This window comes from Oenanthe melanoleuca, chromosome 1 (genome assembly GCF_029582105.1).
Source record: "Oenanthe melanoleuca isolate GR-GAL-2019-014 chromosome 1, OMel1.0, whole genome shotgun sequence".
NCBI classification, from domain to species: Eukaryota; Metazoa; Chordata; class Aves; order Passeriformes; family Muscicapidae; genus Oenanthe; species Oenanthe melanoleuca.
Genome location: NC_079333.1, coordinates 92,259,744 through 92,272,759, shown reverse-complemented (window position 1 = coordinate 92,272,759; position 13,016 = coordinate 92,259,744). Strand labels below are relative to the sequence as shown.

The window sequence follows — 13,016 nt, the reverse complement described above, 5'->3', positions numbered from 1 at the left end:
AAAATTTTCACATGTCAGCTGAAGACGTCAACAAACAAAATGTTAGCATCTGATACATTTAACAGTACTTTAATTTCTGTTTGCACCCCTTCACATATGAAATGTGTTAAGTTTCAAAGCAGAGGTTTAGTTGAAAGTAAAACATATGCAATCCATAGTCTAAGAACAGATTAATATTTTTAAAATGTTCAGATTTTTTTACATTTGCTTTCTCAAATAAAAATGTTATTTAAATAACTGCAGTTTTACTGGGGGAAACTAACTCGTCTAACTGGAATTCTCTGAAGGAAAATCTGGTATGAAAGTGTTTTTCTCACTAACCCACAGAGGAATCTATTCAGATCAAAGAGAAGGTGGAGACTGATAAAGGTATCTACACTGTAGAACTAATAAAATCTTACATGACTATAGTCCTGACCTTTTCTAAGCCAAAGAGCTGTTAGGACTTCCTACAAAACCTGGCATGCATGTTCCTCTAGAATTTTCTTGGAAGACAGCTGGGCAGTAAGGGCTGGTTTCAGAAGTCAGCCAGTACACAGAAACCAGAACCAGTAACCCCATCTGCCCCACAGGGATAGCACAGTCATCAGGATCTAGTTACATGGGCAGGTAGGTCCCACTCCATGTTGGAGATGTCTGACTTTGGATGATTAATATATAAACACAGTCTCCATTAGTCACCCATGAACAAAGGTGAATTCAGTGCTCTTGAGAACCGACTGTTCCAAGGACTAAGGAAATCTCAGGAAGGTAGGACCTTCAATTGGGTACTTGCAGGGGACTGTATGAATAAGCACATTCTATTAAATAAAAGGCTGAGGAACGATTCTCCTCTGTGCCTTCAAAACGGGTTGGTTGCATCCAAGTTATTTGCTGGGAATGGTCCTTGGCACATGTGCTTGGCAATGCCATTCAGGAATGGATAGTTGGTATAGTCCAAACTGGGCTACTGACCATGACAGCAAGGCTATGGATGCTCCTGTGCTTGGCCACATCACACAAGAATGGAAGCTGGAACATGCCAAGCTGGGCCAGTGACCATGCCAAGGCTATGGATAATCACAGGACAGCTACTGCACAAGGCTATGCACTGGTTACACAATTACACAGACAGGGCTTGTAGGTCTGTTGGACATTAGGATTACTCCACAGTGTCCCCTGCAGCCATGGGGGAGCCACTGCCAGTAAAGAACTGTAACTCCTTTTCCCGTATCTTTGCCTGAAAGCCCCGCAATTTCCAAGTTATAATAATTCGGAGGGAAAGGGGTCATATCCTGCCTCCCTTGGCAGACATCTGTCTTTCAAACCAAGACAAGGTCCCAGCCTCTCAAACCATCTCTCTTCTAGCCTGGCCAAAATGACAAGCTTTGGCTACAGCCCAGTTTTTATCGAATATCTAAACACATTTAGAAGGCTGATAATAAAGTCTGGGTAGCCTGCTCCAAGGACAGAGCATACAGCTCCACTTCTTGATCCTGCCTTCAACTTGCAATTCTGAACATATCTGAAGTTTTCAGATTGTCAGAGACAGGTAAAACACAGCACTGTGACGTGAAACATCATTTTTTACTCAGCAGCCTCTTTAGAAATGCCCCACCCCCCTGGAATGATTGCTCTTAGTTCTACTACCTAGCAGAAAGCACATCTTAGGCTCCACCTTGCAACTGAGTACAAGAATTTTACTGAAACACAAACCACCCAGCAGTGGCAGGCAGCTGCATGTTGGCTTACTTATTGCATGTGCCCCATTCTCCTCTCCATTCACAGTGGCTTCTCCGTTCTTTGGTGTGTTCTGCTGGGAAACAGCAGTCGTCGTGGCTCCCGCCGTGGCGGCCGTGGCTGCGGCCGCTGCCGCGGCGCTGGCTTGCTGCTGCGCCAGCTTCTCTCTGAACGCCTGCTGCCGGGTCTGCACGACGTCAGGCATCACCGCGTCGATCAGAGACAGGGACTCTATCGGCCTGCCATCAAACACTGTACCATCCTGCAGGGAAAACGAGCACAAGGGAACCCCAAGATTAGGAACTTCACCACTCAGGTCGGCAAAGAATCACAGAATGAGGCTGTCTGAAGATACTACACTTGGACTTAACCAAAAGTGCCACAGGACTGTGGACTGCACTGATGGTCCACTCAGAAACTTGACCAGTGAAAATGTACTTTGTTGGAATTTTATAGAAAGTTCTAACATATAAATGTTTTATAGATGCAAAAGAAGTCAAACTGTGTTAAAAAAAATATGTCTGACCAATGACGGAAAGTTTCACTTTGTTTTTTGTTTGAAAAAACAGTCATGGCTAAAGCCGTGACAAAGGCAAACAGACTTTGGTTAAACTGTTTGTTTTCCTACACTTGCAGGAGCATAGGAATGGAAGCAGATGATGTATAAGGAACCTCAGCCAAAACATGATGTATGCACAAATTCAGTGATTTCTTATGCAGTTTTTTTCAGCCCAGCACCACCAGTTGTGGCTGACCATACAGGACAGACTTACTATTAATTTTCTTTAATTCTGCTATATTATCCATAATAGTTATGATTTTCATTTTGATTTTTGTAAATTAGGCTTCAGCTTCAACAACCAATTGAGTGAACTTTTAAGGACTGTTGAAGACTTAATACAGACTATATTGACTTAGCTTTTCTTCACTTTCACTTTCCTATGATCTTAAATATAGGGGAAAGATTTTAGAAGCCTTTGTAAAGTGCCATTTTGCCAATCTTCTGCAAATTCCATTCAATTCTTTGAAACAACAAATGATCCAGTGCTGAAAGATTTATTCTTGAGAAAGAGCAAGTAAGAATAGGATAGGGATAAATAAAGTAGCTGGTAAACAATATAATCTTCCATAGGTGAGAACAATTAATAAATATTTGCTTGCCTGACAGATATGTTAATGCTGAACTAGTTGTTGAATTACCCCTTACAAGTACAAGATTAAGATAATACATATTTGTTTCCTCATGGGGAAGAAAAAGGAGACAGTTATTGGAGAAGAAACCATAATCTCTCTTTCTCCTTAACATTTTTTTATGTGTCTGCCAAAATTTATTTGAATCTTGACTCAAATTCTTGCTGCACAATAAACAAAATGTTTGCCAACAGATCCTGACATCTTATATTTTCATCTGTAAATGTGCTCACTGGACTATTTACATGACTGCCCTTTAATAGATCACAAACAATAATTTTATACACACTGGTTTACAGACTCACTGATTACTTGCGACTCTTAAGTATACACACAGAACAGTAACACATTGGGAAGCATCTATGGTAGCCCTTACTGGGATTCAGATGTAGTAAGAATGGCCTTTGTTCTGCTGTAACATACTTAACAGTAGGTATTTGAACAGAATCATAGAATGGCTTGGTTGGAAAGGACCTTAAAGGTCATACAGCTCCAACATCCCTGTCGTGGGCAAAGACATCTCCCACTAGACCAGGGTGCTCAGGCCCTATTCAACCTGACTCAAACAATGATGAGAGCAACATAAACCTTAATGGTGGCAACAGGCATATTTTCAGATTATTTCCTCATTTTAGGGTAAGTCTTGCAGCTAGGTAAGTACAGGCCCCTACAACCTGACCTGATATAGGTACTTCAGAGCTGGAACTTTCTAACTGTGTAGCTCCAATTTCAGGCATGGGGCAAAATGTTAAGTAGCAGCAAATTGAGACAACTTCCTAACACTGGTTTGTTATTACAACTGCATCAAAGTGCAGCTTGCTGTGAATGTCAAATGTCATTGCTCCAATTATAAAACAACACGTATATAAATCTTATACATGGTATCGAGTCATAAAAAGAAAAACAACAGAGAATGTTTGCATGAAAACAAAAGAGTTTCCAAACTACACACTACAAACAACACAGCCTTTTCTCTATTTTATATTCCTTTGTTCTCATCCATGCTGTTCACATGCTACATTCAGGTATAGAGGAAAAAGCAGTAGCTTCTTCGTATTAATATTTATTACAGATGTTTGTCAGTCAGAAATATCTATCCTAAAAATCTTGTAATGCAGCACTTGCTTATCTGTCACGCTTCATTTCCTCTCAAAGCACCACGTCTTTAAGGTTGGCAGGGCAAAAACACTGGCTTTTCCCACATCCCTTCTTTGTTTCCACTGGCAGTTCAAGGAGAACACGGACAGTTTGTGGCTGTTCATACAATCTCTACAAAAATCTGCACCTCAGCCACATTCAGAATTTACAAGCACCCATTTCACCATGTACATGATGCCTCATCTCATATGATCTAGGCCAAAGTCACCGAAATCACTCCAGTGACCTTTGTGCATTTTAGATCAGGCTTCTCATGGTTTGTGAACAGCACTGCTTGCTAGGAGGTGTCAGTAATGAAGTTTTAACCTATGCTGCATGTTCTTCCTGCCAAATTCTGCTATGACCTTGAAAATGCAAGACTGTAAGCACAGGTGCCTTTTGTTTGCTGCAAGAGCCTGTACACCCTGGATTTGTTGGCTGGGGTAGCAGAAACACCACAAATATCCATGTAAGCAGTGCAGAGGCCCTGCAACAGCTAAAAATACTAAAACACATGTCCATCTCAGAGCTTTCTGCTGGGATGGGGCAAAGTACGTGGAATAAAATTAAACCAGATGAGGAGAAGCTGGGGAGTAGCTCGTGTTGGGCTGCTGGGGTGTGTGTGCTGCTCGGGCGGTGGCAGTGGTGGCAGCAGTGGCAGCGGTGGTGGCAGTGGTGGCAGCAGTGGTACTCACTTCGTTGATGCTGATCTCAGCCTCCACATACTGGAGCCCCTTCTGGAGGATGGAGATGAGTGCGGCAGGTGGCACTAGCGTTCCGTTGATGTTGGACTGGCTGATGTGGCTCTCGATACCGAAGGTAAAGGCCGAGTGGGAGAAACCTGAGAGCAGGAAAAGGAAGCCATGATATGAAAGCTAAATGCACCAGTCAGATACACCTTCACGGTCTAAAAATAATTCTGTCCTGAGATCTAAGAGACGCTGCCGTGTAAGCAGAAGGATGTGGGCTGGCTGATCAGAGTCAGGGGGGTCAACCTCAGCCTCCCTGACCACCCATCCCCCTCCTGCACATATAGGGGAAGCCAAATAGAAATGGAAATGTATGCAGAGAAAAATAACTGCACTAACCCAAACAAAACCCCTCAAAACACGTAAATGCCAACGATTACCACAAGGGCAGGTCCAGCTAAAAAAGGTGCCTCAAATCTCCATTTCCCTTGCTGAATTTCAGTGTTGGGTGTTTGCTCAAGCAGCATACTTAAATCCCCACCAGCATGCAAGTTGTGTAAAATCAAGGCATAGATGCAGCTGACACAGGGGAGCCATTCCCTTATACCAGGGAAGAGATTTCAAATCCCCTGCTCATTTATTGCTTAGTACAATATGATGGGCAGAGCACTGCCGTTAAAATGTGAAACTACAAAAAGGCCACCCCTGTAAACCTATTTTCTGCATGTGAACAGCAATAGCAAATGTAATTAACTGGGATCTGCCACACAGCAGACAACAAACCAGTGAGACGCCCTGTACTTCAGCCAGAAGTCTTTCTCTTCCCTGTTTCATTTTTTGTCATTGTCTGAGTAAGTAAGCAGCAATGAAGGTGACAGCACTGAAAATTAAAGAATTTTAGCAGACAAATTTTAAAGAGTGCTGCCTTAAATTCTGGCTGAAGCTGCTCAGAACTGTTGCTGGGTATGGAGGCGAGCGCTGCAGAGACACTGTACAGAGGGGCAGCTGCAGGAGGGGGGAGGGGGAACAGGATGTAGATATAACTGTAGGAACCCATTTATCATCACACTGTCTCCAGAGCATTAATCTAACATTAAAAGCCTTGGGGAAACCACCCATGCACTGTCTCAAACAGAAAAAGCCCTCGTGGTCTCCACCAACCTGACAAGAGAAAAAAAACAACCAACCAAACAACAAACCCCCCCCCCAAAAAAAAAAAAAAGAAAAGGAAAGCAGCTTTCAAATGAAAATACTTCAGTTAAATATAGCTGTGCCTCTTCCCCTTGTCAACACTAGTTTCATTTATCGTTTTGTCCGTTAAGGGATTTCCCCTGTATCACTGCAATGTTCAATTATGTGCAGGCTGGGGATGTGATTTTGGGCTTGCTTGATAGTCGTGCTTTCTTTCTCTCTTTTCAAGATGCTTTTTTCCAGCTAGCTCAATTATTAACAGAGATAGCTAGCAAAAGCAAGCTGAGAGACAGAATGCCTCCCACATTTGAAACCAAGGTATGTATTTCTCTGATTCTTCCCTTCCCCTACACATTTTATTTTGCTGCTGCTTTTCTCTTTTTCCTGCTAACAATTCACACTCTCTCCCCTCTGAATTCTAATTTCCCTTCCCAGTGCTCTTCCAGGTTTGGGGGCTGCTTGGGATGCTTTGGACACTTTTTAGGAAAGGGCAGGTCCAGCTATGAACAGAATTCCATAGGATTACAAGACCTAAAAAAAGGACAGATAAAAATCCCCCACTGAAAAACTGCAGTATCATTTATGTAATCCCTAGTCCAATTTCTTATTCTATATTGCTCCTTATGTCCTGGTCTAGTTTATGAGCTGCTGGACCTCCTGCTGCAAATTAGACTGTAAGATCTGCAGGGCAGTGTTTTTCCCTGATTATTAGTTTTGTAGGACATCTAAGCACATTACTGGGAACCACAATGAGGAAGAAATCAAGCACTGAGCATACACAGCCTGCTCCTGAGAGGTCTAGGGCCTAATCACTGAACACTGAAATCTCTATGTGTATCTATAAATACATCACATAAAACTAACCAGAATTAGAGAATCAGATACCTCTTAATGTATATTTATGTGTTCTTGAATTAATCAACAATGGTAACACAATTTTCTTAGAACAGAACAAACTTAAAAATACATGACAGATAAATTGGTAAATCTACATAAGAATGAGAAAACTGAGCTGTTATCTATGACTGCTAAAAACCACAGTAGCTAGGTTGCAAGTCAACAGCTCAGAAAACTGTAACATGGTCTCTGATTAAAACAACAGGTGGGTGGCATAAAAACGGCAACCAACAAACATGGAGGGAAAAAGTAAAAAAGCGGAAAACCATGACTTTGGATCAATGGCAGACATAATCTAAGGTATGATGGCTGACATTTCATTATTGAATTTTGTATCTTACAGACTTTTTAGCTGGCTGCTGGCATATCTCAAGCCCCATCTTTGCCAGGAGCTGTGATGGCGCACACAGCTAAGCCTCTTTGTTCAGTCCTGATGCCCAGAGAGCAACAGATCTCACCTCACAGCATGTGAGAGAAGAAACTTCTCAATACAAAACTCACTTATATTCTTGCAATGAAACTTGCTATCTTACTGTTTCTCTGGATGCTGAGAAAGTATTACCAAAGCACCTGTTAGATGAGGAAACACAAAACTCCCAGTACATTGTCACTGAGGAGCAATCTCACACACCTCCAGCAGCTGTGAGAAACTTTCCTAAGATTTTATTAGACAAGATCTGATTAATAAAAATCAATGCAGCAAAACTGTTTAAGTGGGTCCTATTTAACATGGTGCTCCTCATCCCTCTTGAAAAAATCCATCCCCTACAATTGTAGTTAAAAAAAACAAAACAAACCCAACAGAAACATGCCAACCAGTCCTCCAACAGACAGCTAATTCCCTCCTGATTTCTTGTATTACTACCATAGCAGTTATATAGGGCTCATATGAAAATAGACTGGTTTTAAAACTACCTCACACAGTCAACAAAATCCTCAATGAAGCTGTAGCTCCATCAGGTTACTGGTAACACTGAAGAATCACCTGAGCTTTACTTTTATAGTTACCAGATGTCAGCAGTTCTCTTCAGTGCTCTGCATTCAAGTACACTAAATTACATAGCAAAGTTGCAGCTCCATAGTTCAGTCTTATGAAAAGGTGATTTCTATTAAACAAAGGCAAATTTTAAAAAGTGTTAGCTTGTTAACCTGGCCCTCCTTCTAAGATCATGAAACTACACTAGGGACACACTGCCAAGACACAAGCACCACCCCCACCTCCAGTCTGTCAAGGCAGCTGGGGAGCGTGAGCAGAGACAGAAGGTGCTCTGCAAGTGGGGATCTGAAGGAAGGATGTGGTGTGGATGATGTGAAATTACAGTAGACACAACCTGAAAATGCCGGGGCAGCAGTGAAATGAATGAAAGTTGCAAATCCGTGTCCGTATGCATTCTTCCTCATAAATTCTGTCACCCTGGTGACTGCAATAATCACTCTATAAAACAATGATTTCTCTTCAAATAGAACCAGTAAACTAAATCTTAGTGCAATAAATTCTTCGAAGACCCATGCAGTGAGACTAAAAGCTTTTAGGGTTAAAAGCATAAACACCAAGGGCTGAAGAGGAGAAAGCACTGCCACACATTGAACAGGTTTCATAGCAATGAGCCAGTTGCTTTTGCTGTGACATGACCAGTGCCCTAAAAGGCATCTTTCAGCAGGCTTGAGAGAATGGTTTCCAGGCTTTTTCTGCCTAAAAAAAGATGGGAAAACAGAAGCCATAAAGCTATGCATAATCTGTAAATATATTATCATACAGGAAAAATATACCCAAATGAACAGTGCAGATCTTGGTATTATCTTGGTATGAATGGAGGTGACTTATTAACTGTGGAATAGTTGAAGTATTTTACAGAGCATAAAAGCAGAGAGAAAATAATGAATGCAGAAAAAAATTACTTAAATGACCCCCCAATCTCAAAAATTGTTACACAAGTCAAAAACAGACTTGAAAACTGAAATTCCTAATTGAGAGATTCCCACAGTTTTTTTGCACTGACAGTGGTAACAGGTCCCAGTTCTGTGCTATATTTTTTCCCACACTGAGGTGTCTGTATATACTCTCAGTGGTACATACACAGCCATTTGGGAATTCTTGCCCCAGGCAGTGCCAAAAAATGCATATGTAGGACTGTGTTTTGCAAAATTGCACTGATAGGTTTTGCTATAACTGCAAAAATGGAGATGATGGAGGGCTTTTCCTTTGGCTGCTCCTTTTTCAGTTAAAAATGGCTTCCTTTGAAGCTAGATTTGCCATTGATCGTAAAATGACAAGGTTTTATTTAATGAACATAATGATGCTTGTTGCATGCTTGTTTGATCTGAAGGCTACATGGTTTTAATAGTTTATAATATGCCTGGCTCACATCAGAAATGCCTGTCAAATGTAGGTGTAGGGAATGACTTCTCTGCTCCAGAGATGTGCCTCAGCTCTTCTGGGAGCAGAGCATTCCTCCTTTTAGACTCGCAGCTGGGGTGATGCTGAGTATTCCTCATGCTGGCTTATCTGGCACTCACAGCTCCAGCTAAAATTGACATCTACCAAGTGTTCCTTTCATTTCCCAATCTCTTTAGCACCACAAAAAGCATGCCTTTATAAAAGTGCAACCTCGAATTGCAGCAGCTGCAGTACCTACTGCTGTATTTGTACAGGTGAGGGGAATGACAAAGAGGGGTCCATGGAACCAACGACTTTTGAACTGTCCTTGCTGGTTACTCAGGGTTACTTTGGGGATGAGCAATACAGAAGTGATCTGTTGAAGAAAGTTTTCATTTGTGAGCCAAGTGGACTTAGTTTTCTCTAGTTAGCCTAAATAGTTTGCTGTACAAATAACTTTTAAAACCCAGGTGTTTTTCAGTTATTTGCAAATTACCCAGTTCAATTACTCACTCTATAAGATCCTTCACTGAAACATTTGCTACTGTACAATCAAAGAGAGAATAAAGAATTATGAACATCAAATTGCCTTTTACACACACCTTGGGCATCTTGATGATGAGTAGCCTCTATCCCAACACTGAGTGCAATTAACAAGACATTCCTACAAATCTTTGTATAACTAATGCTCAGTCTGGCCCTCTTTTCTGGAAAACAGTGAGATTTCATATGGAGATCTGTGTCATTTCCTTCAAAAAATTTTCCTATTTCTTTAACTCAAGCAGTCCAGACTGAGGTTTACATATAAAGAGATCTTAAGTTCAATTTCTGGAGATCACTAAATTACCAATGCTATTACTTTTAAAGAAAGAGAGAAGAAAAATAAAAGAAAAGGAATAATTTGACAATCTCTTTTTTTCCTCCAACAATTTAACCATCTCTGCATGGAAATAACCAGCACTTCTTTAATTGATTTCTCTGACATTTTCTTTTTTGAAATTTTCAATACAAGCTCCTCCAATCTTCATCTCTGAAGTAACACAGTATTGCTCTTCAAAGTATTGGCAGGTAGAGGAGACAAAACTGAGCAAGGCTTTAGAAATTATTAAAACTACTGGCTCAGTAGAATCAATCCGCAGCTGCTATAATGGGATCCCACCAGCAATCTCGAGTTTTCTGGATGTAAAGTGCCTGTTTTCTTTAAGGTGAGTCTTGCACCTGGCACTACTGCTGAGACTTTGACTGAAGTACAATTCATAAAAGAATGGAAGGCCTGTAAGATTATAGCTATACAGGCTTCAGGGAAAAAAAAACAAAAAACAACAAATAGGTTGCGAGGGGCAAAGAAAAGTCATCTTTATGACCATAAATGGGTATATGGGCAAAATTCCTGGGACACTCAGATACATCAAGTAGAAAAATTCCACTGCTACATGAAGTGATGAAAAATCAAAAGAAAATCATATGCAGGAGGAGCAGACATCCACACACAGTTCTATCAGCTGCTTTTCCATGCTACTAAACCCAAGTAATTCCATAGCTGCCCGCACAACTGCTTGCCAGAGGAACCAGATGCAAGCAGTGGAAAAACATTCACCCCAAGTTTGACATCTGGGTCCTGGGAGTGCCATGTAAGCAGGAAGGCAAGAAGGGCAGAGCGGTGCAATGTGGTGTTCTGAAATAAATTAGAGCCCCACCACAGCAGTTAAAAACCAGTCTACAAAAAACCCCACTGAAATATGACCACGAACAAAATAATTTCCTCCAAAAACTAATGATGTACAAACAATACAGTCAATAGATCTAGATTTATCAGTGTAGGGAAGCAAGGCACACTTATCATTAAGGGCATATTTGAATGCAATGTCTGTATGCAAAACCAGAAACAAACAACTTAACTTAGAGCAACTGTATTTTCTTAATTTGGGGCCTAGCACTTACTAATCTAGTTCCTGAGGCAAGTGATGCAATTTCTTGCCATTGCTTGAGAGAATGCAGCGATGCTCCGCACTGTACTTGACTGCAGCTGCCATCTTAGCCTAGTGCTTTCTATATGATACACTGAGTGAGAACTGAGAACACAACACAGATCCCTATCCTTTCTTATCCTTAGATTTTTGTCTAAACTGAATTATGTATCCATAAAAATATGGTCATAAACTGCATATACATACATGCAGAGGCTTCAGAAAAAGCACAACTGGTTTCTTTGAAATATGTTTGGCCACAGTAAATGTCTGGTGCCTTAAGCCACTGGTAAGATTCTACTAACATGTACAAAAAATAATGGTGGACAAGAATTCTATGCCAGATCTTGTTTATTATTCACAACAGACTGAGATTCTTTTCTTGGTTGAGGTTTATGTTTCTCAGTAATACATCCTAGAGTATCTCTCTGGTTTTGGCAGTGTCTGCTTATTTTGAAGAGCTACCTTTGCAATTACATAAAGGGCTTAACAAGGACACACATTAGCAATTCAAAGTAGAGAACTGCAGTTGAAATATATTTTTAGAAAAATCAGCTGTACAATAGGGCTTGCACATTTGTTTCAAGATTAGGATTGGTAAATGATTAAAATTATTTCCAGAACCCTGGGAAAAAGCTCTTTCACAGTCACTGGGAAATATAAAGAAAGGATTCCTAGCTGTAGGTAAAATTACAGTATGTCTAGTTACCCAAAGTTTGTAGAAGTGATTATTCACTAATATTAAATGTTACGCCCTTTTTTCTTGGATATTGGACCTGTTCACCTTCTGCCAAGAATTCAGAGTAAATGTCTGCTACCCAAAATTATTTTATTATGTGCCAAAGAATGTTTTTGGCAGGTATTTTTTTTTTCTTTTTCATGAGGGAAAGTATGTTGGAAAAGATTAATACAACTTGGAAATGATCTTTTGATGAGTGGTACTTGGCACTCACTGTTTAAACCTTTCTGTGGGCTGCAAATTAACAAAGAGAGAAATACGATACAGACAGAAAACAGAGCACAAGCAATGGAAAGAGAAGCTTTAAAGATCTCTTGAAAACAAGGTCTGAAATAATCCCCTTTTTCACTCACTCTTTGTAAATGAGAAAGACAATTGCAAATAAATATCAATACAAATCTAGCAACTTATTGCAACTATGAAAGTTTGAAACAGCTTATGAAGGCCATAAGGACAAACAGAATCTTTTCCTTCTCAACTAATGGGATGCTGTTATCTTTTAGCCCTGTCTGTGCAAGCAAACATCCAGAGACATGCATAATTTGAAGGATCATGTTTATAGAACAGACTTTCACATTCATATGTACTTTCCTTAAGCTATGTTCTTCTCTCTGCTCTAGCATACACTGGTGGCAAGTAGGACACCACAGATGACACTCAGGGGACATTCAGGAACTGAACACCAGGAAGGTTTCTGTGCCTGGTGACTACAAAAGGAGCCCCAACACAGGATGGGTGTGAGCAGGGTGGTCTGTAAGCACCGTGGCTGTGCAGGCAGAACGTTCTCAGAATAGAGATTATTGGCAAAACTTGCAAAGCTCCACTGGGCCTGGAGACTCAAACTGAAAAGCAGTAAAGTGAGAATGTGTAGGACTGCACTGGTTTTACCAGCAATGTCATCTTGACCTTTAGACATCTGTCTTCTACCCAATATGCTATTTTCTTAATACCCTAAAAATAGGGTGTTTTTGCAAGCTTCAAAAAACAGGACATGAAGTGATCAGAACCAAAATTTGTGCCATGGAATAAATTTGTAAAGGTATAATTGTTTATATTTGTGTAACTTAAAAATCACTGTGTTTGCTCAGTGTCCAAGATCCAACACTGTA

At 40.6% G+C, this 13,016-nt stretch overlaps 1 protein-coding gene across 3 annotated transcripts in view; it reads right to left on the bottom strand.

Annotated features, from left to right (window-relative positions):
* The window catches only part of TBL1X (transducin beta like 1 X-linked), a 189,140-nt gene that overhangs the window by 31,583 nt on the left and 144,541 nt on the right, over nucleotides 1-13,016 (bottom strand). For all 3 annotated transcript variants that reach the window (XM_056487041.1, XM_056487049.1, XM_056487059.1), the window contains 2 exons: nucleotides 4,743-4,888; nucleotides 1,732-1,981 (listed from right to left, as the gene is read on the bottom strand). In XM_056487041.1, coding sequence (XP_056343016.1) covers nucleotides 1,732-1,981; nucleotides 4,743-4,888 — 396 coding nt within the window. The remainder of the gene's footprint in view (nucleotides 1-1,731; nucleotides 1,982-4,742; nucleotides 4,889-13,016) is intronic.